Raw genomic sequence first — 23,738 nt, forward strand, 5'->3', positions numbered from 1 at the left:
TGGCCATTTTTATCAGAGTGCCAAGAGGCCATACACTGTCACTGCCTGCCAACATTATAATGCGGGAATGGAAGCTCTTGTTAAAATTTCCCATGAGCAATTAACCTCGCCATAACACCGCCCTAACAAGAGATCTAGGACCAGAAGAGCATCCCTTCGTATCGTCTTTTGTGAAAATTAGAACTTTTTTCACAAAGGGCATGCACAATTAGAGGGCAACTGAGGAACAAGTAATATATTGCACATTTGGTAGGAAATTATATAAACCTTTGCCCTGTGTGTGTTTGCTTTAAGCATGAAAATCTGAAACAAGAAGCACTTAAGAGCCTATGGTATATCTAACTCAAATTCAAGGCAGGGCCTGCAATCTTTATAAGTAGTTAAAATTCTAATCCACTATAACCACCGTTAAAGAGCTAACAAACCTTACATTTAGATGCAATCAAGCCAATGAGCTGTGTCCTAAAAGATCTCTGTCAGCTGCTGGATGACATCTGCAATGCAAGACAACATTGTTAAAAGAAAACTGCTATATTAAGATAGTATTGACATAGAAGGCTAGAGAAGTGAATTCATAGGAAATAACTCATACCTTGAACAATAGCTGGAGTAGTTTGAAATTCATTCCAAAAATTTGGACAAAAAGCAAGATCATACTTTAGGAACTTAGCAGCAAGAAATGAGGCCCCAGCAGCAATGTGATGTGGCTTAAACTGAAGCCAGAGGGAACTCCGAAGTCTGCATTATTACATGCAAAATCTAATAGTAAGTAAAGGAGAAGTTATGAAAACTAAGAAGCAAATTATAAAACTTAACGAACTAATAGACGAACCATTATTCTCCAGCATTGCTATGCATAAAAGCCTAATATCCACAGAAAATATTTTAACATGATCTTAACCCACAACAGTGCAGGTGAGAAAGAGCTACTACTTGAAACAGTACATGCATCAGATTTATCAAACTAAACAAGCCATATGCTATAGCAGACTCCTTACCAAACAAAGCAGACGTCAGGTGATATACTATCCAAGCATCTTCTGCAGACATTGTCTCAAATCGCTAAAATATAGCAATTACGCGTGCTTTTGAAAACTATACATCAACGATTGGACCCAATAATGCTCCAGAGATATTTGCCACTCCAGAAATCCAAAAATCATTTAATCAGGACAGAGTAGGCTTTTGTACAAATGATGAGAGAACGTAAGCATCTACCTTGATGCTTGCAGCTCTGTTTGTCAATAACATCTCATAAATGAACTACTTAGACATCATGCTTCAGATGCTCTCCAACTGCTAAAGCATGTACAAAATGATAAGTAAGAAAAAATATGATCATTACGCTGATTTCCGGTGAAATGATCAGGGATTAATAGCATGGTATGCCAGGCCTATCGAGAGAATCCCAAATGATCTGTTAGAATGTTTGCTCACCCTCCTCACTCACACGTCCATTTTTTTCTAAATAATTAAAATGCACAGTACAGTATAATGTTATAATTTACAAAAATAGTGGGCGTATGAAAATATTCATCACCCTGACGGATCCATATAATATAGAAAAAACACTGTAAGATATTGCTGGTTATAAAGATATTAATATAATATGTAATTTCATGTTCAATCGTGTAACATGTCTTAGGTAACAAATAGGCACGTTCTTGTAAGCATGGCAGCCAACAACCTGACATCTATACAGATCCTTCAGCACGGAATAAATTAGTTCAAAAGCCATGTTCCATGTTGATGCATCATAACTATGAATGACTGGAACTCTAGAAGATTGGAAAGCACCAAGACAACCTAGAAATGTTGAAACCTAAGTTTATAGGTAAGTATTTCTACAGAACTGTCGGTATATTTACCAAAGTCTCATTATGTGTATATAAAGACAACTTGCAGGTTGGAACTTCCAATAGTCTATCCACATAAATATATAACTAAAGCTAGAGAGAGGAGAGTGGAATGAGGGCTCTTTGGGCTTTGAACTGCTGGCAGTATAGACTAAGCCAAAAGAAAGGATTTTCACTTTCTTTCTATAGGTAAGTTCCATATATAAGAATTCTTGCCAGATTTTATTCGAGGAGGAAATGTCACAGCTTTACTTTGCAGGAAAATCATGAAAAATATAATTACAAGGAAGAGAGGAGGAGCAAGTGGATAAAATAGGTAGAACAATAAGAGAGAGAGAGAGAGAGAGAGAGAGAGAGAGAGAGAGAGAAGCAGGACAAGTCAAGCAAATGAAGGGAGACCTCATGAGTTGGGCAGTTCCAAAATACTTGAAGAGACCTTCAAAGATTAAACCAATAGATAGAAGAGAAGGGCAAAGACAATAGGCAACCAGAAGAAGCAGTTTAGAGGTCTATTGGCCATCTTTAAGGACCAAAAGGAACTTTGTATTCCATTATCATATAATAGTATCCAAAAGTTGCTATTTCTCAACTTCTTTGAATCAAAAATATGTTTTCCATGAACAGCATTATCAATCCTCCAGCTAAGAACATTCACATAGGTGAGGACATTATTCTCTTCAAGAAAGACCCTGCAATTTATTCCATATCAAAATATCAATATGCCACATCAGAAAAAGGCAACATAAAGGGAACTTTTTCAAAATTAAAACATGGCAAAATTAGGATGACGAACAAAATTGCAGTTGCAAACCTAACAATGTCCTAATCTATCAAAAAAAACAAACATGGCAGAACTCTTTAACAGAAAAAACTCATGAGATCTTTGTTGATAGTTATAGCAAAAATACATTAGATATCAATATTACTTAATGTAGATTATTTAATATTTGACAGAAAACACCAGCAAAGCAAATCTTGATATTTATTTATCATCCAAAAGTGGACTTAAAACCATAATGAAGAAATGAAGAGAAACTTGCATTGATTTGACTGAAGTATGCTTATGGTATTTTGATGTATGTTAGAATGAAATAACTGTCAAGAAGAAATACTTCAAACAGAAAAGAAAAAGAAAAGATAAAGGAAGACATGAGGACATGAAGACTAATTACTAATACCAAAAATTTATTCATCTCAACTCAATCATATCCTGATTCTTCACTTACTCTTAAATGACTCGTACTGAATGACCAATATAGCAAGACAGCCAGGATCATATGTGTGCATTGAACAACCAACCCAAGGAAAAGCAAGTAATCACTTCTGAGCATCTCTTAACAATCAAGAATAATCTCCATACATAACTCAATTTGATAAGGTTGCTCTTTATTTGATCACTTTTTCATAATAGGATAGGAAGGCATACGATCTTGGCTAGTGACCAAGTAGCACAAGATAAAGCAAGGAATTCCAAGCAACCATAATCATATAGTGACCTATAAGAATTAGGACGATGTGCATCTTGTAGGTGCTACATGAAGAGTAGAAAGAGAGAAAGAGAATGAAAATCTTGTCCCTTAAGTTAGAGAGAGAGAGAGAGAGAGAGAGAGAGAAGAGTTATTAGCAGTATCTCTCCTTTTACCCAAAAACAATTGAAACCAGTCAACAGTCAACACTTTTACCAAATAAAGGGAATTGCCAAAGCTATTAAAATAGTGCCCCAGTTTAGCCCCCCTCGAAACCTGAACGAAAAGTGAGGTTTCCAACAAAGAGGAAAATCAATAGAAACTATAATATAGTTTCAACTTCAAGGAGTACTCAATAATGAAAGTATCAAAGTTTCAAAGAGTAATCAATGAATCATTTATGTTGCAAATTTTCCAGAATTACAGTTCACAAGCAATCAATAGAAAGACATTAGTGCACCATAATATGGATACAACAAACTAGTGTTGACATGGACGCTTACCCTTTATTTACTAAGTTCCACGCCACACTAAAAAGAACTGTGTGGGAAAGACCTAGTTTGGTTAGGACAGATGTAAGCGGAGCATATGGATGCTTCACATCAAGTTCAAAATCAAGTGTTGTCAGTATCATTTGTTCAGCATCAGTGACCCGCTCACGATATTGGTCAAACCAGTCCTGCTACACGACAAATAGATATCAAGAGTCAATGCATGTACAGTACTGCATATGGTTGATTCCAAAATTTTGTTAGCCATTTGTGGAAGTTTTTGTGAATTGGAGGACTGCATACCAAAAGGGGAAGTTACATTATATTATTTCATCATTAATTTTTTTCCCCTTATATGGAGACAAACTATGTAGAGTAAGAAGGTTTATGAGTTATGGCACTTACACCATGAAATAAATATGGCAAGTAAGCAAATTCCTGATGTTGACAAACTTCACAAGAAGCCCTGAGAAGTGTGTTCAAGAGGCATGGTGTTTCCTCAGACTTTGCTGCCAAGAATAGAGCTGCTGTTGCAATCAACTGCATGGTAACACGTCAACTAGTCAATAAATAAGGACTTCTTAGAGTTTTAGACTATCCACTGGAAAGAAGAAAACCAATCGTAAATATTATATAGAAGAAATATGTTTTAGGTTAAGTCAAGAGAAGAACTATTCCTATATCAAAGAGAGGTAGTTAATGACAATGTAACTACCGTGCTAAATCTTAATACAAAGTCACTCAATAAAGCAACTAACAAGCTACTACAATGATTTTTCTTAGAGAGTTGTCCATAACTTTGGCACTAGAAGTAGACGGAGCACCAATTATATAATTCAAATTCTAAAATTAAATTTCCATTCTTGAATTAGTAAAAATAAATGCAGTAAAAACAAGAAAACAAAGATCATAATTCACTGGCCTTAAATTGTCTAGAAGGTATTCAACAAATGCAAATAAATGGCAACAGAAGAACTTCACGGTATCAAAACTCACGAATCTGTCATGGCAAGCATGAGATCGCCGGAAAAAGAACCGGTGGCAGAGAACCGCCGCCGTTCCAATCGTAGTCTGTGGCCTGAAAACCAATAAATCAACCCCGGTTACAGCTCCAACATAAAATCTCATAGAAAATATAGCTACAAATTGGCACCAAGGATCGCTTACAGCTCGAGCCGCATCCCTAAATTCTGGAGGTAGGAGCAGTACGAATACCGGAGACGCGTCTCAAGGGCGGAATCGATTCCATCCTTCCGAGAGGGCGAGCACCGCTCGATCTCGTCCCTCGACAACAAATCGGCGTCCTCCTCCCTCCTCTGACTCAAATTCCACCGATCTCCTACACTATCGCTCCGCGCGGGGGCATCAGATCTCCTCCTCTTCGAAGGTCTCGTGGTAAAGGTCCGATCTTGGCGATTGCCGTAGGAGAGATCGCTGTACGGGTTGCAGGCGATCTCGGTGGATCGGTAGCGATCGCGGTGGTAGCCGCGGGACTGAAAATAGGACATGGTTTCCGGTAGGCAATTCGATTTGGGAGGATGGAGGAGGTTTGAGGAAGAGGAATAAAGGGATCTGTTAGGGTTTGGATTTGGATTTGGAGATCAGGGATTTTTAATGCGCTCAAAAGAGGAGAAAGGGAAGAAAGAGGGGAAAGGAAAGATTAGGTGAGGATTCGGAGAAAGAGAGGCAATAGATTTTTTTACCAAACTTGTTATCTTCTTAAATTGTGCAGCTAATAGATTTTTTATTTTTATTTTTATTTTTTATTTTCATTTTCGTACACTGATGATATCATTAGCTTCAAAACGAAATTTGATATCGAGTCACAAGTTATGGAGTCAATGGCTACATCAAAACCATTAGAAGACTCATCAATCAACACACAAGGACACACCTACGACACCAAGCAATAAAACAACACCTTCATTACTATACCCGATTTTTAGGGAACTTTTTAGACTTTTTTAGATTATAATTTTACTTTAAAACTTTGAATTTAAGTGAAAAAGGCAAATAGCTGTGATCGAATACATCTATTAATTATTATTATATCATAATATTATTAATTTTTAAATAAAAATAAATTTGAATACTAAATTATATAATTATTCTCTCTTCTCTCTTTAGTCTCCGTCGTTTCTTCTACCTTTGTAGCCATTGGGCAACGGCAATGAGCTCGTCGCCGCCTCCCCATCCCATGTGTACCTTGCCGACAAGCCACGGGCAGTGGAATGAAGATAAGAGGAGGGAGAGAATAGGAAAGGAAGAAAGAAGATGGACTATATTCCTCCATTTTTGTTAGACTAAAATAAAATAAAATTTTTGTTCCTTCAACAAGGGCATCTAGGTCATTGATGTACTGTGATATGACTGTCACGTAAGTTGACTCGTTCAATTTTTTTGATAATAAACTAATGAAAGAGTGATATTTAAATTCTCTCAAAATTTAGAGGTTACATTATAACCTAAAAAAATTTATGAGGTCCTCGTGAAAACTAGGTATAGTTAAGAGGTGTAAATGTAATTACCCAAAAAGAGTTAATAAATTGGATCAAGGAAGAGAAGGGCAAAGGAGGATAAGGGAAGATCCGAAGTTTACATCCACATACGATTATGTGCACCGTAGACATGTCTACGCACATGCACACACGTACACATACATAAACACAAACACAAACAAACATAAATACACATACTTATGAAATGAAACTAAAGCGAGGATAGTTTCATGGTAGCATAGGAAGTCTTCTAGTCGAATGGACCTATCAAGAGTCAGAGCTAAGGCAAGCGAGAATAAGATAGGCAAGGCATGAGCAACAATCGCGACAAAGCAAGCGTTGGGGAAGGAGGGAATGAAGGTGGCGAATCAAGAGGGCAAGCTCAATGACACTAATGCAGGATGTGATAATTGCATAACCAATGTTAGAGAGAGAAAAAGGATGACGACATCACACTTGGCACAAGAGGGAGAGCACAAACGTCAAGATAGGAGACCATGTGAGATGATCCTAGATCGAGAAGAGGATGACAGCAAGAGAGAAGAAATTAAGAAAATGACAGTAGTAAGGAGGGAGATGGATGGGGCCGAATTGGACAACAACGGAAAGGAAGGCCGCTTAGAGAGCAACATTGGGAACGACATCGAGGGTAGACAACAATATAGTGAAGCTAGGGAGATGGTGAGAGGAGTCAGTAAGGGAAAAATTAAGGGTGGCAAATATTAAACTGACCCAATACTTTAACATGATAAGATAATTTTTAAATAGGTTCAGGTTTAGTTTAACTAGATCGGGTTCAAGTTATAAACGGGTCAACCTATCTAACTCAATTATTGAACGAGTACTATTCGTGTTTATTATATCAACTCGTTTTAACTCATTTATGACTCGACCCATCAAAATGACACATTTATCATGACACTGCTTGTGATGATAGGCTTTGCTTAAGCCGCTAACGTTTGGTTCGAATAAGTAAAGTCCCCTTGGTCGGTTCGCTCGACTTTCATCTTTCATGATTCAAATGGCAAGACCCTTCCTACGGGTGTTATGCAAGGCTCGACCGGTGACCTTTTTCTTGCCAAGGCGGAAGCTTTGCATTATGCCCTAATAAATGCTCAATAACACAACTTTTCTACTTTCTTCATTGAATCATATTTTTAATTGCGGATTGACATTCTGCAACTCAAAACTGTTTTTCCTTAGTGACGGTGCCATTTTTTAAAATAATTTTTTTTGGGTTAAGATTCTCAATTTATTCTCTTTCTCCTGTTATTGTTTTAGGGAGGTTAATCATGTTGCAATTGAATTAGCCAATTTAAAAAGAACCTAACATTTTTCTAGGTTAGCTCGACGGTAGATTATAGCCAATCAACTGTATAAGGATGCTCTATATATATATATCTTTGAATATTTATAATATTTTTTGAGACTTAGATACCTTCTCTATGACCAAGGAGGTTATAGATTCATCGCCAAATAATATTATAGAGAAATTGTTTGGTAGTTTGATGACTTAGCTCGATTAGGTTAATTTCAGAAGGATTGGCTATTTGTCGAGCTTATATCTAGTGTTATGCTGATGAATGATAAAATAAATAAAAAATTGCCTTTTTTTTTTGAAAAAAAAAACTTTAAAAACCCGTCTTTAGAGTTTAGACCTCTTCCAATACTCCCGACCCCCATCCCCACTCCCACCCCCATCCCCACCCCGTTTCTCGTCTACTCCGAAGGAAACGGGCAGCCACGCGTCCCTCCCTTTCTGACCTCTGACCACTTCATCTCACGGTCCTCCCTACACTATCATAATTATCTTTTATCTCTTGTTTTTATAATCCCAACTTCTCTTTAATCTATCGTCTCTCTCTCTCTCCCTCTCTCCCTCTCCGATCTCATCTCCGTTCCCACTTCTCCATCCTCGGACCCCTCCGCAGTCGCCATCACCGCCGCCGCCGCCGCCGCATTGGCTATCCGGTTCGCGTTGGATTAATCGGAGGATAAGAGGTGGGGGAGATAAGAAAAGGGGCGGATAAGAGCATGTGCGATTTGGTGGCCCGCACGGGTCGACATCAGCAGCGATACGAGGGCGGTTGTCGCCTTATTGCCGGGTCCCCCTTCAAGAATCTCTCTCTATCTCTCTCCCTCCGCAATTTTTTCTTTTCACCTGCGGTTATTAGGGATTGTAAATAGTTTATTTAACATGTGATGATTTGTTGATTTGCTCCATTGTCGTGTCGGTAGGCATCACTAGGTTGCTTCTCTGATGTTGACGTTTCGCGAGATTCTTTTTGCGATTGGTTGGATGATTTTTTCTAGTATTTAATTGGAGGTTCTTCTTCTCTTCTGGGTGGAAGATTGGAGAAGGCTTTTATTTTGACCTCGAATCACATGTTTAATTAGACATAGGTTATAGATGATCTAGAATTTAGTAAGCATATCTTATAGCGATTTGAGCTGAAATGTTTGTAATTTTGTTCTTATCTCAAACAGAGAAGGAGATGAAGAAAAATATGTGTAATTTTGTTTTCGTCCTTTAAATTGCTTTCTGCAATTTTGGACATACTCTAAGAAAATTATATATTTCTTTTTACTAAAGGAAATGTGACGATGCTTACCCTGATGAAACCTTTTCTGATGTGAATTATGCTTATGTACAAATTCTTTGAACCGAGTTAAGCATTGAATGAATGATTAAATTATGTCCCTAGAGAAAGCAACTAGTTTAGTTTGTCAGAGTTGGTGTGCTGTATGTCTTTTATTAGCTTTGTTGTTCAATCGGCATAGCTTTTTGCATGTTATCCCTTTGGATAGTATTCTTGCCTTACGACATTTGAGATTATTTTTGTTCCCTGATTTAATTTAGGAAAAAAAATGAAAGCAAGAAATCGTAGCCCTTCACTTTCGCCAGAACTTGTCATTATTTATGATCATTGTTGCATCCAGTTTAGTTTCAATACTTCTTTTAAAGAGTTAAAAGTACAGCATGCAGAAATATTTAGCGGATGCCAAATAGTTTGGACTAACAGCTTGTTGATATTGTTGTTGACATATTGTAGTCCAGTAGTATATAGGAATATTAAAATCCTAATTGAGTTGTGAGATGCATATCAGGATGGGATGTCTCTTAAGTATCTTATCATGTCTATTTATTAAGGGAACTTCATGCCATTTTTGAATGGTTCCTAGCAAGAACATCCCCTGTATATTGTAAGTTCAAATATATGAAATTAGTTCATCTTGGGCTAGGTTCCTCCTTCGTACACTGTTTAGGCTATTCAATTGAGTTAACCGAGGCACGTGATCATAGGGCATAGATTACACACAAATTATGCTTCATAGCATTTTCAGTTGAGATAATGTTGAGACTTGTAATTTCTATGAACAACAATGTTTTGCAAACACTTGAGAGTTGGAGACATATAATATGCAGTAGTAGTTTTTGAAAAGATACTTGGCAAAAAATCATGGAAGAGGTAATCAGTTATTCTATCTACTTGGGAGGAAGAGGAAAAGGTAAATAGAGGAAAGATCTAGAGTATCGTATTGGTGGAATATGACTTGATTTGCCAATTTAAAGGGGCAAAACATTTAACAATGGAAGTTATTCGTGCTGTTTGCAAATGGAGGTATTTAATAAAGTGTTTAAGCTCATGCTTAGATAAGATGAAGTCGTCAAAGTTCTACTAAGATGCGTGGGTAATTTCATATGAAAAGAAAAGGTAAACAATAACAATACTAATCATATGCTAGACCTGGTTAAATCTTTGGAACTTAATTTTCTTGTACAAGTTTTAAGCAGCATTTCTGTACAGCAAGGTATATTTGAAATACTACTGATTTGTTCCATTAAGAATTCATTTCATGCTTTTCTTTTTTCCGCATAGATAACTTGTGGAATATTCTCTAAAACACGACACTTCTGCAGGTGTATACCCTTTAGATACAGAAATCGTGAAAACAGTGGTGACGAAAAGAACAAGGTTGTTGAAGTTCTTATGATAAACTCACAAAGTGGACCAGGCCTTTTGTTTCCCAAGGTATGACAGTTAATGTGAGAATATTCATGGTAGCATGGAGAAATTTTATCCCACTGCTGCTAAAAGCAGCCAGATGGAACACTCTTTAGCAATGCTTTGGCAATTATTTCTTTGATATGGTAAAACTCTGTGTATATTATTGACGTCTTCCTTTTGGAGATAACAAACGAGGGATCAACTTCCCGTAGCTATTCCATTCTCAATGTCTTAGTCTATGATATCTTGCTTTATATTCTGCATCACTTTTACTGAGAATATTTTAAAGAGGGCAGATGATACCTTCTCTTCCAACAGCACCCAATTTTCTATTATTTTGATTGTTTCCAGGTTCAGTATTACTTTGTTGTCCCCTCAATTTACTCAATGGTCTAGATTTGCATAAATTGAAGTTTGAAGAACTTTTCAAGAGTACTTTTCATCTTTTATGGTTTTACTACATGCTAATTAATATTTTTTTCTAATTTCTTTTTATATTTTTTGTTTACCTTGAAAAAGAAAGTATCTGTGAGGCATCTTTTACTGTTGGTATGTCATGCTGTCTTAGGGAGGATGGGAAAATGATGAAACCGTTGAAGAGGCAGCTGTACGAGAAGCTGTTGAGGAAGCGGGGGTTCGAGGAGATATAACAGTAAATGATCTTAACTCTTCGATATGTTTGCATGTTTATTATTCTTTACCATTCTGAGATACTTGGAAGCAGTTTAATCTCCGGAAGATAGGGTTGGTCATAACTAAACTAAAATCAGGATTTGAAACCATTATAGATTTTTCTGTCAAAGGTATCTCTAAAGAAATGTCTGTTTGGTATTTCTGCTGAAGCTTTTAATAAATATTTGTTTGAGTTATTATTAGCTTTACATCAGTTTTTCATGCGTGAATGAGAAAATTTCTCCTTTGTCAAATATATTATGAGTTTTGCGTTGATTTATGGTCATGCATACATACCTACACAGATATAGTTCCTTGTGTATGTAGATATCTATATCTGTAAACATAATACTCTATTTCACACAGACGTTATTGCAACTAAACTCAATAAGACGTTTCATCTTTCTACTCATTTGATCAGGGCTGTGAAGCTGTGGAGGAAAAACAGTGGATTCATATATAGTTTTTGCTCTATATTACAAACACTATTAGACTGGTCATGTGCAGGCTGAGCAGCACTTAGATTCTTGGTGGCAAATGAAGTAACCAAATGTCAGACAAGGAACTGTTAGGACGAAGTTACAAAGGGATCTTGTTATCATAATCTGAGCAATCATTTCTTGGTTTAATATACATAGATTGCTTATTTTCATGCTCAGATGTTTGTTTAGCTGATTCATGATATGATGTATTCGCATATTGTTTGTTCACCGAGCTGGCTTATTAATGTTGCAGGAATGCTTGGGATTCTATTATTTCAAGAGCAAAAGTCACCAAGATGAGTTCTGCCCCGAAGGCTTATGCAAGGGCGCAATGTTTGCAATGCATGTTAGGGAGGAGCTTGACTCATGGCCCGAACAGAGCACCCGTCAGAGGAGCTGGCTTTCAGTTCCTGAAGCGATGGAGAGATGTCGGCATCCATGGATGCAGGAAGCCCTTCTCAAGGGATTTTCTAAGTGGCAGGTTGGTTCCACTTCCAAAGAAGTTAATCCTAGCCTCGACTCAGCATGAGCTAGATGATCCAGTTCTCAGAGCTTTTCACTAGGTTTTGTTTTGTTTTTGGGGGTTTTTTTTCTTTCTTTCCATTCTTCAGACGATACAAAGCATTTGGGATGCTTAGTTGTCTGAAAACATCTAGGAAGTGATCTACTCCAAAACATTGGATGTATCTTAGTAACTTTGTTTCAATATCTGTTTTTTGGAAGGAATCTGTACAGTGCTGGCACATGCTCTTTTATGTCATTCCATTCTCGTGCTAAAACGATGGTGATTTTTTTTTCTCGATCACCAGACTCAGAAGCATGTTTTCATGAAACAGTGTTGCCTATCTTTAGTCGTTTTTTTTTTTTTTGTACTTCGTATTAGTTGTGAATCTACACAGTGATGCCTTGAAGAATTGATGTAGGGTTGACTGGTCGAAATGTGGTCAGTGCGTTCGAAGAGAGCACGCCCAACTACGACGAGTTCAAAGGTTAGATACAGTTGGTTAAAAGAGCCAACATTCTTTAGATATAAAGTCCCTTAATAAAAATTTTACTAAATTTTAGTCAGTATATTTAGATTTCAAATTGTAGTCGTCCCGTCGCAAAGCTACTGTTTCAAACTAAACCCACCGAGACTCGCCTAAGCTGTCGTGTTGACGTAACCTACTAGGTTTTACTAAAGTTAATTGGGGTGTACCCGTCAGCTGTACATTGGCTCACGATATGCATGCAGTTACACAATGCCCATATCGGTACAACAACAAGGGCCTTTGTTAGCTTAATGAGTCGCTTTGCAGTCTGATCCCTGTACTTGAGTGGAATGCTCCAGTATCGTATCATTAGAGAAACATAAAGATGCATCAAAGAGGTCCTCAGCAGACAGAGAAAGATTGCACAAATGATCTTAGATATGAAATTTCTCAGCATCCTCTTTCAGAAAGGATGGCTGCTCCTATGGTGTACGAATCTTATACATGTACGTGTAACAGCATAATGTTTTCACAAAGTATAAGAATAGACATAGAGAAAAGAATACGAGTACTTTCTACTATGACACAACAAACATTCTGTTTTCAATAGGTATTAACAGATATTAGGTTCGTGATCTATCACTCTGTTTGATACCCTGTAATCCTCCAAGTTAAACATTTTAACAATACACGATTGATCTAGACGCAGCCTCTCTGGTGATCTATGCGTGGTGTTTGTATGCACACTGCAGTGATCAAAGTTGGAAAAAGAAAAGGAAGTGGGAAAGAACATATCTCGTATATCAGAGCAGGTGCTCAAAATCTGTTGATGTTGTATGCACTGGCAGATTGTGAGGATGGCCTCATTGGAGGCCTTCGCTTTTAATGCAGTAAGGTGTACGATTTTGTAAAGAGCAAAAAGGATGCTGGGACTCTACGATTAATCTTGGGTGGAAATAAGCATTCTCTGTCGGAAACCATCTATCGCCGACGCTTTGATTCTCTTCGCCTCTCTGCCAGATAGTTTTCCATGTTACCTTTCTCCCACAGACGTCTCAGGACAAGATCATTCTTGACAGATTCATCTGAAACACAATGAACATGGTATTAATGATACTGGCATTTTATAAAGTTGCATATTGTATGGCATGCTTATGTTGCTAGAAAAGTCTTTCAGTTCGGAATAGATCTTTCTAAATGTATACCCAATTGGTGAATATTCTAATGTGTCCATATTTTACCAGGAGTACATACACAAATTGTATGTTTGTAGTCGTTTAATGTACGGTAGACTATGAGCTTAACAGAATTACCTTGAAACATTCTTTTTTTGATCAACCTCATGCATTCCAAAGGCATAATAGCCAATAATAAGAAATTAAATTGTTACTCGAACCATTTCAGACTGTTACACATCTTTTCTGCTAATACGAAGACAGTTTGGAATCAGAATTTTCATTTATTCTCCTTGCATTCATTGTCCTTTTATTTCGTGTCCAAGTATGCTTCTCACTAAAAGACAAATAATATGCATATGTTTAAAAAACCTTGTTCAAGATTCAAGACAATAATGTGGTTTTCAACCAGAGAACTTATGAAGACAATCAAATATAAGTTGTCCATAAGAGATAGGCATCAACCTGTTTGCATCCACCTTTTCATGGTTAAATGACCAAATGGAAGGTTGAGGGACATAAAATCTAAACAAGTTTAGATATATTGGACAGTTTATTAACAATTTCTGCACATAACCAATCAACAAGATCCACTGTGCCCAATCTGTGCTTCCACCTATAAACAGTATTCTTGGGTAGAAGCTTCTAGTAGAATCAAAACCCAAAGCCTATTGTTCCAACTTAGATCACAAAGACAAATACTTGATTAAGAACCCATACTATTAATGTGATAAAAAAACATTTTATTAAAAAAAGATCAAAGGAACATTTGATTTGCTTATAAAAGATAAACATACAAGTGTAATATTTGATCAAGCAAAACGATTATTTTACAAAGATCCAAGTTTAGACAGTAAGTACCAATATTTCTCCATGCGCTGGGAGGCACTTTGAGGCAAGTCTGTGTCAAGTAACAGGCATCATCCCATGAAAATGGGTATCTCTTTATCTGATATCTCCAAAACCAACAAATATTCCACAACAATATCTGTCAAGTAAAATTATATAAGTACTTGAACTCAGTCATGACTGACATGTGTGCCTGTAGTCCTATACGTAATCTATTGCAGAAAATTTTTCAAAGCGGTGGTTGAAATTGAGGAGCTAATGCAACAAAGTCAAGCACAACTAATTTAAACAAAAGTTCATACTAACCTTGCCTAGAGTGTACGGTAAAAGAATAAACTGGATGCCATACAGTTTCCACATGGAGGGTTTCTCAGCCCCTTGTATTTGCAGTTCAAGTTCATTGCTAAGCTCTTCTTCCACCTTCCTGGCATGAATAATCAAGCCATTGAATCATCAGAAATGGTTTTTGTCTTTTGATAAAAACAAAATAAATGGTCATAGGGCATGAATAAGACGAAGTAAATTATCTTTTTCTCTAGAGAATGTCACTTCAACCGACAGTTACATTTCCTATGGTTCACATTAATCCATGATCAAGGATAACAGTATTTTCAAGTACAAAACACTCTTAACAGAGATAATTCAGTGAATTATGCTAGAAGCAAACTAACAAAACTACAATGGACTCTACCTGCAATTCTGTAAGCCTGTTAAATCTAGAAAATATAGATTATTTTTCTTACTTGTCAATTTGCTTTTGACCTTTCTTTTTGTTCGATATTCCACCAGTGCGTTCTAGTTCCAATGCCTTCAGCCTATTTTTATATGCAGGTGTCTTCTTGACCATGCTTACAGCCTGCAACAAACATATAAGAAACTAAATTGTTAGTAAGGTGCCGATAACCAATTAATGAGGCTGCATCACAATTCATGTTAAAGTATACCATTGTAACCACTAATTAGCAGTTAGAAGATAATCCACTTTATTCACGAAGAGGATAAAAAATAAAAGTGTAAATCCAAGAGTTCCAGAGTCCAGATGATAGAATTGTAACTAAGAGCTTAGAAGGACCTAAATGAAATTATTTTCAGAGGGGATAAAACATGGAGACCTAAAAAAACTTACGAGGAAAGGCAAATACATACCATTGGACATCAAGTCTTGAAAGGAAGGAGATAACACGGGCCACAGGATCATTCATTTGTGTCCAATGTTTCAGAAACCCAAAGAACTTAAATCCTATGTTATCTAAGTGGATGTCATTGGAATGAAGAATGATGTTTCTCAACATTTAGTATCACCTGTATAGTCTTCTCAATTCTCATAATATCCATCTCATTCGTAAGGTTGACATAAAGTATCAAAAGTAGAAACCAGCAAGAAGTTATTAGTTTAAGTTATTTAAATTACTACTAACTTCTGAAAGACTAAAACTCTAAAAGGTTTTGATGATTCACAAGTTAAACTAATCACATAAGCCTCCAGCAAGAAGCTCGATACAAGAAGGCATAGTAAGTCAAAAGTCAAGAAATTGCATCTTCTTAAAGCACATATGATCTCAATACCTGTGTATACCTTGTCCACTGATTTAGATATTGGAATGCAGAAACAACTAACATAAGGCCCAGGAAAACAGCTCGAGGATCCTACAAATACACACATATGTATAAGGGGCAAGTTGTAGTTTGTATTTTCTAAATCACTCATTAATTTAATGACATGTAAACAAGATAATATAAGAAAAGCTTACTGTTTTATGTCCGTAATATGCATGATAGTAGCGGGCTGTATTGTAAAATATCTGAAACAAAAAGAAAGAGCATCATAACATCATCAGCAGTCTAGAATTGCTAGAGAAGATATAATCCCATACCAGTGACATTAATAGCACAATAAAGTTTTATTCTAGTCAACTTGATTATTACATCTATACTGTCTATAGATAATTTAATACAAGAAATCAAACTATTCTTAAAATTCGCATCAATCTATCTTACTTCTTTCTTATTACAAGATCCTTTAAAAAATGCAGAAGTGCATTTAAAATATCAACTTCTTTTGCCTGATTCAAATTTCAATTAAGTTTTGAAAGTCATGCCACGTATGCAATTTAACATCACTATGGTAATAAAGACACCAAGAATTGAAGGTTGGCATCTAGCAACTTTCTTGGTAATCATAGAAAATTATGTGGACCTACAATTCAATGGTGGATTCTTACAAACTATCATGCTAACAAATTCAGCATAACTGAGATTTGAAAGAATGTCATGAAAAGTGATACCTTCTCTGGATGTGCAATTGCATAGTCATATTGCTCCCTTGTAGATTCATCTTTCAAAATCTGATAAATCAAGTAGAAAATAGAAGTCAATACTCATGTCATCATAGATTTAATTGGAGTTAACTTAACTGGTGTGACCCTATATGAGGTGAGAAATTTCCCATGCCCAAGATTAGGCTGGCATGATGCATTAACAGCCGATAAAAAGTGGCCCTTTGAAGTGTATCCTTACCACATCCACTCCTTTTCACGCCTTCCCTAAAATGTGTTTTAGATATCTAGATGATTAGCAGAGACAGTACGATTTCCTTAAAGCCATAATCTATTGTGTCTTTTCCTTAATGTTGACAACAACAAAAAAATGCCAAACCTTTAATCCCAACTATCTGCGGTGAGCAAATATGGATCCTTTTCTGACATTCATCTAAGTACTAGCATGTCATCTCTTACTAATTCCTCCCAGGTTAGTTTCAGTCTTCTTCTTCCCCTCCCTCTTGCTACGTTCTCCCCATTATGGGGCACAAATTTCTATCAGCCAAAACATAGGAAGCCATTTTATTTCTCTTATTTTATTTTATTTCTCTACTAACTAATGAGTTTGTACAATATAATTCAACTAAAGTGTTAACAGGAAACAAATTGTGAACACAGTCGTTAAATCGTTAATAACGACCAAACATTCACCTCATAAGCATTCGCGATCTTGACGAACAGCTTCTTGGACTCAGGATCAGGATTCTTATCCGGATGACTGAGAAAAATGAATACAAGCATCAGAAAACAACACACACGCATACACATTCAAATCTGCAAACATTGAGATCCAATTCCAGCAACGTACTATTTCAGAGACAGCTTGTAGTAAGCTTTCTTGATCTCGGAGGCATTGGCGCTCTGGGAAACCCTAACGGCAAGGAACGATCGATTAGTCGAAGGAAAACGAACGATCTGGTGAACGGGAAACGGGAGAGAGGGGCGAGATGCTACCCGAGGAGATCGTAGCAGTCGTCCTCGTCGCAGTAGATGGACCAAGCGGTTGGGATTCGGAGGAGGAGGATTAAGAAGAAGAAGAGAAGAAGAGACGAGGAGGAGGAGGAGATCGCAAGCCCACCCATCGTCCTTCCTCTTTCTATCTCTCCCTCGTCTTCTGTTCTCCGGTTCGAGGGGAGGGTTTTATTAGCATCGAACGCACCTATGAGCTCACTGCAGACAGGATCGCCTGCAGTCTCATTTGTAGGCATTTCCTGCAGCGGGCGTAAGTTTTGAGTTTTTTTTTAACCGCAAGTTTTAATTTTTGTTAAAAAAAATAAGATTAATTACACTTATTAAATCCTACTGACTTTGAAATTTTACTTGTATCATAATTTAATATAAAGTATTTTTCCATTAAATTTACTCATCATATCTTATTATTTGAATTTAAAATAAAATGTGCTTTTAACCTTTTAATCTTCTAAAATTTTAAATTTATAAATCTTAAATCTTAAATCTTAAATATTATCTAACTATCATAATGTCCCTCTCTAAAATATATAATTATGGGATACAAAAATATAAGATTTATATATTTTTATTATTAATACGATAAAGGCATTATGATAATTTATACTTTAATTTAATAGTTACACGTTAACAAGAAGAATTATACGAAAAATAAGCAATAATTCTATGTCCAGTGTAATTATCCCTATAAATAAATGACATCACGTCACAAATTACCCCCTAATCGAGAGTTTAGCATTTGAGGGAGGTTCAGGTTCGTGAGAGCACTGGGAGGGAAACGTGAGAAGAAAGAAAGACTATAAAGCCAAAGGAGTTCTTGTTGAACTCTCTTCTCCATTGCCTGTCCCAGTTCCCACTCTACGCTCTCGGTCGACTCTCGGATCGATCGCAGCTCAATTCGGGTGGGTCGCGATCCATTTCTCCGATGGTCATCGATGGAATGCCACCCTTCTCCTCCTTTCCAGGCTCTAATCTTTCGATTCCCATCTCTTCTTGGTCCACTCGGATTGCTTTCGTGCATCTTAGATTGCTTCTTCTTGGAAGGAATCGTGGTTCCGCATCTGGGTTCTTTCAAATTTTTTTGTTCATATTTCGCTTTACCATTTGGGTAGCTTTATATAATTTTGATAAGAGTCTTAATCTTGTTTTTATTGCAAGAATCTTTTCAATGGATGCTTAGTTCTATTATGAGAATGTACATCTTAGTTTTCTCTGTTCTTGAATTTGCTTGGCATCGGATTCTTGGATGTTAAAGATTGTTATCGAGAGAGGCATAATAGAATGACCGCGATGGTTGCTATATAGGTGTCAATCTTCTTCCTTCTATGTCCATTGAAGAGGAGGGAAGCAGGAACAAGAGAAAATCCCGAGCTGATCTTGCATGTCAGTGCATTGCAAAACGATCGTCCCATCTGTGAATTATTAGCCACGGGGAAGAATCTTGAACACCATTCCAGTGTTTGTGATTGTGCACGACTCTTATCTGCGGCGCCAGAGGTTGCCTAGAAATGGAGAACTCGCAAGAAGAGGCAGGTTGGAGCAAAGATACAAAAACCCAGCTTGAGGAGATTCTGTTAAGTAATTTGGACTCATTGGTTAAGAATGCAGTCAAGATTATATCCTCTTATGGGTACACTGAGGAGGTCGCGATGAATGCCGTGTTGATTTCGGGGTACCGTTATGCTAGCTGTGATCCCATATCGAATACCGTGGAGAAAGCTTTGGTAATGCTAGAGGGCTGGGAAGATGTGTGTTCTTGTCCGAGAGAGAATCTCTCTGAAGATTTGGAGAAGTTTGAGAGATGGGTGCTGGCAGATATGGTGAGCTTGCTTATGGAGGTCTGTCCAATCATAACTAGAGGTGATGCTATGTGGTGCTTGCTAATTTGTGACATGAATATATTCAGTAACAGGAGTGTGAATCTTCCGAGTGGCAGTGGTAAGGATGAGTCGTCAGACAGTCCTCCAGCACAACTACTTGGTCTGGGTTCTAATTCCAGAGCTATTATTTCTCCAGTTAAGACTACTGGATCTAGGAGGCTGGCTGCCATGCTACCCTATCATCAAAATACAAGATCTGAAACTCCAACTGTGCTTGACATCATGAGTTTATATATTAGAAGGTTAAAAGCCATAAAAGATTTGGAGAAAATGCTATCGAATCTTAAGCCTATGAATGGGAGTCCAGTTACTTCATCTGATAATATGGACTCATCTTCTCCATCTGCTACTCACTCTCTCCAAGAAGAGAAGCCTGTGAATAGTCAGAATGTCCATGTAAGCAGTTCTAAGGGGAATTCCATTCCTAGACAAAAGTCAATTCACTTCGATAAGAGTTGTCGAGGATTGGGATCTAAAGCAGCTCCAAGGACAAGTAAACACAGTGAATCAGAAAATTTGTTATTGTGCAGAAAATGCAAGTCTATCTCAGACTCTTCTGGTAAAAACTTGAAGACCTCATTAAAAGTAGGCAAAGCAATGAGAACAAATGCATCACAAGGAGATGCAACTGTCAATCTTTCTTTTAGTGCTGGACTGACTTCATCATTTGGTAAAAATCCAGTGCATAGCCCACCTCCAAATTCTATGCCAAACACTGAGCTTTCTGTGCCACTGCCATCTACAAGAAGCAGTTTGATTAGCACTAAACTGGATTGTAATGTTGAGCCCCCAATTTGCAGCAAATCTGAATGTTGTTCGTATGATAAGATGTGTAAAGACTGTGTTCCACGAGATAAGAGAGATGAGATGGCCCTAAAACTAGTTCCATATATGAAAGAATTGCAGGCACAGAATGAGTTCTGGACTAACTGGGCTCAGTGTAAGGTGATGCAAGTAGTCAAAAGGCTGCGCATAGACAAGGCTGAGCTCCAATTACTCAGGAAAGAAAAGGAAGAGAGGCAGAATTTGGAAGAAAGCACCAAGAAGAAACATGCAGAGATTGAAATTGCAATAATGAGGGCTAAGGAACATGTTGAAAGGGCTAATGTTGATGCACTCAGGCTTGAAATTGAGAATGACAACCTTATGCTTGAAATGGAGGTTGCAAAGTTGCTTTCTGTACAATCACCAGCTAAGTGCCAAGAATTTTCGTGGAAAGAAATAGACACAGTCAAAATGCTGCAGAAAAGGGAGAAACTGAAGGATCTTTTGCAAGAGGAGCTTGTGGCTGAAGAACGTAAGTTTTCTCAGCTACAGCAACAACTTGAAAAAGCTAAACAGCATCAAGATCAGTTGCAGGTAATTCTCTCTTTATCTTGACTCATCCCTCCCTCTGATCTGCGTGTTTGTGCAAATGATAGTGAAACAGCCCGGTGCAATAAATGTATTCCCCTATTAGCAATGAAATTAGTTAGTTTTGCTTTCTGATAAGTCTGTAATTGGTCATACAATGGATACTGTTTTGCTAGCAGATTTCAAGATGAAATATCTACTTGATTGAAGTGAATATGAATATTTTATAAGGCTGTACAAGATCAATTGTCAATATTATTGTCTTGCAAGGAAAAAATGCCAGCATATGTGGAACTGATTTTTATCTTCTTGCAATGCCTACAAAAACTTGTTTCAGCCATCTCTCTAACAATCAAAGTTGCAGCGTAGTTAAGCAATCTGGTATGGTTCCATTAAAGAATTGTTAACTGGATAAAGAAGAAAGTAACATAGGTTAGGATTTTGAGTCTGGATACTGTGAAAGAAAAATCATTGTATGTTGGATCTGATGGACAATGATCAACTACAAGACTGAAACTTTATTAAAATTTGCATCTTTACTGTCTATTTGTCAATTATTCTCATAGGTGTGAATATATATGTTGTATAACTCTAGCAACTAGAAGAGTTATCTGCGACGACTCGTTGTCTCAGGTGGCAAAAGTAAGCAAGCAGTTAAACATCGTAGATCACATTGAACTTTATAGATTTAGATTCTGTTCTTGGTTCAATGTCTTTTCTTCTGCCATTTTTTAGTCACAACCATTCCATTTCAAACCCCACATTAATTTATATATCTATATACACGTATATAGGCATGTATTTATGAGTATATGTATGCGGAGACGAGAATGGTCAAAACAACTCCATTTGCATCTTAGTTGAAGTCAGCTGCTTGGTTGCTTCTTAAAGTTGGACACCTTTTAAAGAGCCGGTGCATATATTAGTATATGCATGTATAAGCTAATCATAATTTTTCTTTGCTCACTCATGCTAATATATGGTTTCCTTTTCATTTTGAGTTTTGAGATTTTTGTTTCTGGAGTCAGTTAAGAGTTAAATTCTTAGGAGGGTTACATTTATCATCCAATATCCATATTTGCATGCGGCTATTTGTATATACGCATAAGCTATTATAGTTTTTGTTTCCATTTGTGTGCTAGCATATCCTTTCCTTTTCATTTGGAGCTCAGAGATTTTTGTGTCTGGTGTCATTTAAGAGTTAATCTTAAGAGTGTTACATTTGTTATCCATCTTTGCATGCTTATTCTTATATCTGTCAATAGCTGATCTCAAGCTTGGAGAGGAGCAGAGTGACATTAGATAGCTTGGCAAACAACATAAAGCTTTTGTCAAGAGAACTAAGAAATAGGATCCCTAAATTTTAGTGGAAATGATCCATTGACTGACCTGAATAAGGACTAGAGGCTTATACCTATCTAATATCTAATGTGCGGAAATAGGGCGAATTTCTCATGTATGAGTTACGTGCCTATCCATGCAGATGCAGAGACTGGAGAGGTCAACGGACGCTATCCAAATATGGGCTGCATGCACAAATCAAATATTGGTTCTCATTGTTGTTGTTGTTTAGTGGGGTTTCGGGGGTTAAAGTGATATTTTTAACAACTTATGCATTAATTGAACAGGAGATAAATTCAAATAGTAGATTATGCTATTCTGTATGCCACCATAGTCCTCTCATTGGAATCTCTTTCCAGTTCATTTAATTTTCTTCCATCTGTTTTTAAACTTTTTTCGCCCTTCCTGTTTGTAGCCATTACAGGCCTCACTTTCCCTATGAGACTCCATGAGCCTTTCTATTTCTTGGACCAAAATATACATTGTTTTTCACTTCTTGTTCTGCCTTATGGAAACTCCAGACTACATTGAGACAAGAGGAGGAGATGAGCAGAAAAGCACTCACGTTGGCTGACTCTGAAAGAAAAGAGCAAGAACATATCGAGGCTTCTGCAAAATCACAGGAAAATGTTCTTATGTTAAACAGAGAAAATGAATTGCAAAGGTACAAATTTACTATTCGAGGACTTGAACGGAAGATTTCAAAGTTGAGGAGGATACTGGACCCTCCAAGGATTGCAGAAACAAGAAGGATCACAGATAAAGATTATTATACCTATGATCCAGATGGGAGGAAGGATATCAACGCTCAAGTTTTGGCTGTGATTTTGGAATCCCTGGAACTTCCATCTGATGATGTACAGCATGAACGGGAGTGTGTAATGTGCTTGACAGAGGAGACGTCGGTGGTTTTCCTTCCTTGTGCACACCAAGTTCTTTGCAAAGAATGCAATGAGCTTCATGTACAAGGAGGCATGAACGATTGTCCTTCTTGCAGGACCCCTATCCGGCGCAGAGTTTCTGTCCGCTTCGCTAGCAGCAACGTTGCAAATACTTTTTCATATCTCTGAGTTAAAGATCCAGAATTACTATTTGTGAGACTAAGAAAAAACAAATAATGTATCCTGAAACATTTTTGCTGGGTATGAAACCATCATTGCTCAAAGAATTGTGAATATTCTGGTGCATCTATGATTCCAGAATCTGATAAATGAATATCATCTTCTCAAATTAAGAGCACTTACATGCTGTGTTAGGCTGTAAATGTGGACTGCTTCTCTATATATAAGGTGAATATTCTGGTGCATCTATGATTCCATAATCTGATGAATGAATATCATCTTCTCAAATTAAGAGCACTTACATGCAGTGTTAGGCTGTAAATATGGACTGCTTCTCCATATACAA

The 23,738-nt window shown here is 37.1% G+C and overlaps 4 protein-coding genes across 7 annotated transcripts; 2 read left to right on the forward strand and 2 right to left on the reverse strand.

Annotated features, from left to right (window-relative positions):
- Positions 1 to 220: 220 nt before the first annotated feature.
- Positions 221 to 5,529, reverse strand: LOC140788206 (cyclin-T1-4-like). 4 transcript variants are annotated; one of them, XM_073137374.1, is made up of 6 exons: positions 4,981 to 5,529; positions 4,810 to 4,891; positions 4,219 to 4,353; positions 3,826 to 4,001; positions 593 to 738; positions 221 to 494 (listed from the first exon to the last, which is right to left on the reverse strand). In XM_073137374.1, the coding sequence occupies exons 1-6, from the start codon at positions 5,319 to 5,321 to the stop codon at positions 463 to 465; spliced, it is 912 nt and encodes a 303-aa protein (XP_072993475.1). In that variant the 5' UTR covers positions 5,322 to 5,529; the 3' UTR covers positions 221 to 462. The 4 variants fall into 4 exon arrangements, with proteins under 4 accessions (XP_072993475.1, XP_072993474.1, XP_072993473.1 ...); XM_073137373.1 differs by having other exon boundaries at positions 3,826 to 4,004; positions 4,981 to 5,508; XM_073137372.1 differs by lacking the exons at positions 221 to 494; positions 593 to 738 and adding an exon at positions 2,168 to 2,545 and having other exon boundaries at positions 4,981 to 5,504.
- A 2,445-nt stretch (positions 5,530 to 7,974) lies between these two features.
- LOC140787966 (nudix hydrolase 16, mitochondrial) lies at positions 7,975 to 12,235 on the forward strand. The gene is made up of 4 exons (XM_073137011.1): positions 7,975 to 8,416; positions 10,234 to 10,345; positions 10,890 to 10,973; positions 11,729 to 12,235. The coding sequence occupies exons 1-4, from the start codon at positions 8,346 to 8,348 to the stop codon at positions 12,002 to 12,004; spliced, it is 543 nt and encodes a 180-aa protein (XP_072993112.1). The 5' UTR covers positions 7,975 to 8,345; the 3' UTR covers positions 12,005 to 12,235.
- A 631-nt stretch (positions 12,236 to 12,866) lies between these two features.
- Positions 12,867 to 17,916, reverse strand: LOC140789447 (dnaJ protein ERDJ7). The gene is made up of 10 exons (XM_073139153.1): positions 17,743 to 17,916; positions 17,597 to 17,659; positions 17,440 to 17,506; positions 16,756 to 16,815; positions 16,222 to 16,272; positions 16,037 to 16,117; positions 15,214 to 15,326; positions 14,777 to 14,894; positions 14,483 to 14,609; positions 12,867 to 13,531 (listed from the first exon to the last, which is right to left on the reverse strand). Exons 1-10 carry the CDS (start codon positions 17,868 to 17,870, stop codon positions 13,428 to 13,430), a joined length of 912 nt encoding a protein of 303 aa, XP_072995254.1. The 5' UTR covers positions 17,871 to 17,916; the 3' UTR covers positions 12,867 to 13,427.
- A 1,237-nt stretch (positions 17,917 to 19,153) lies between these two features.
- LOC140789385 (putative E3 ubiquitin-protein ligase RF298) lies at positions 19,154 to 23,637 on the forward strand. The gene is made up of 2 exons (XM_073139060.1): positions 19,154 to 20,996; positions 22,853 to 23,637. Exons 1-2 carry the CDS (start codon positions 19,266 to 19,268, stop codon positions 23,399 to 23,401), a joined length of 2,280 nt encoding a protein of 759 aa, XP_072995161.1. The 5' UTR covers positions 19,154 to 19,265; the 3' UTR covers positions 23,402 to 23,637.
- The last annotated feature ends 101 nt before the right edge of the window (positions 23,638 to 23,738 follow it).

The sequence above is a fragment of the Typha latifolia genome, chromosome 5 (assembly GCF_019914945.1).
Source record: "Typha latifolia isolate L0001 chromosome 5, TyphaL0001v2, whole genome shotgun sequence".
NCBI classification, from domain to species: Eukaryota; Viridiplantae; Streptophyta; class Magnoliopsida; order Poales; family Typhaceae; genus Typha; species Typha latifolia.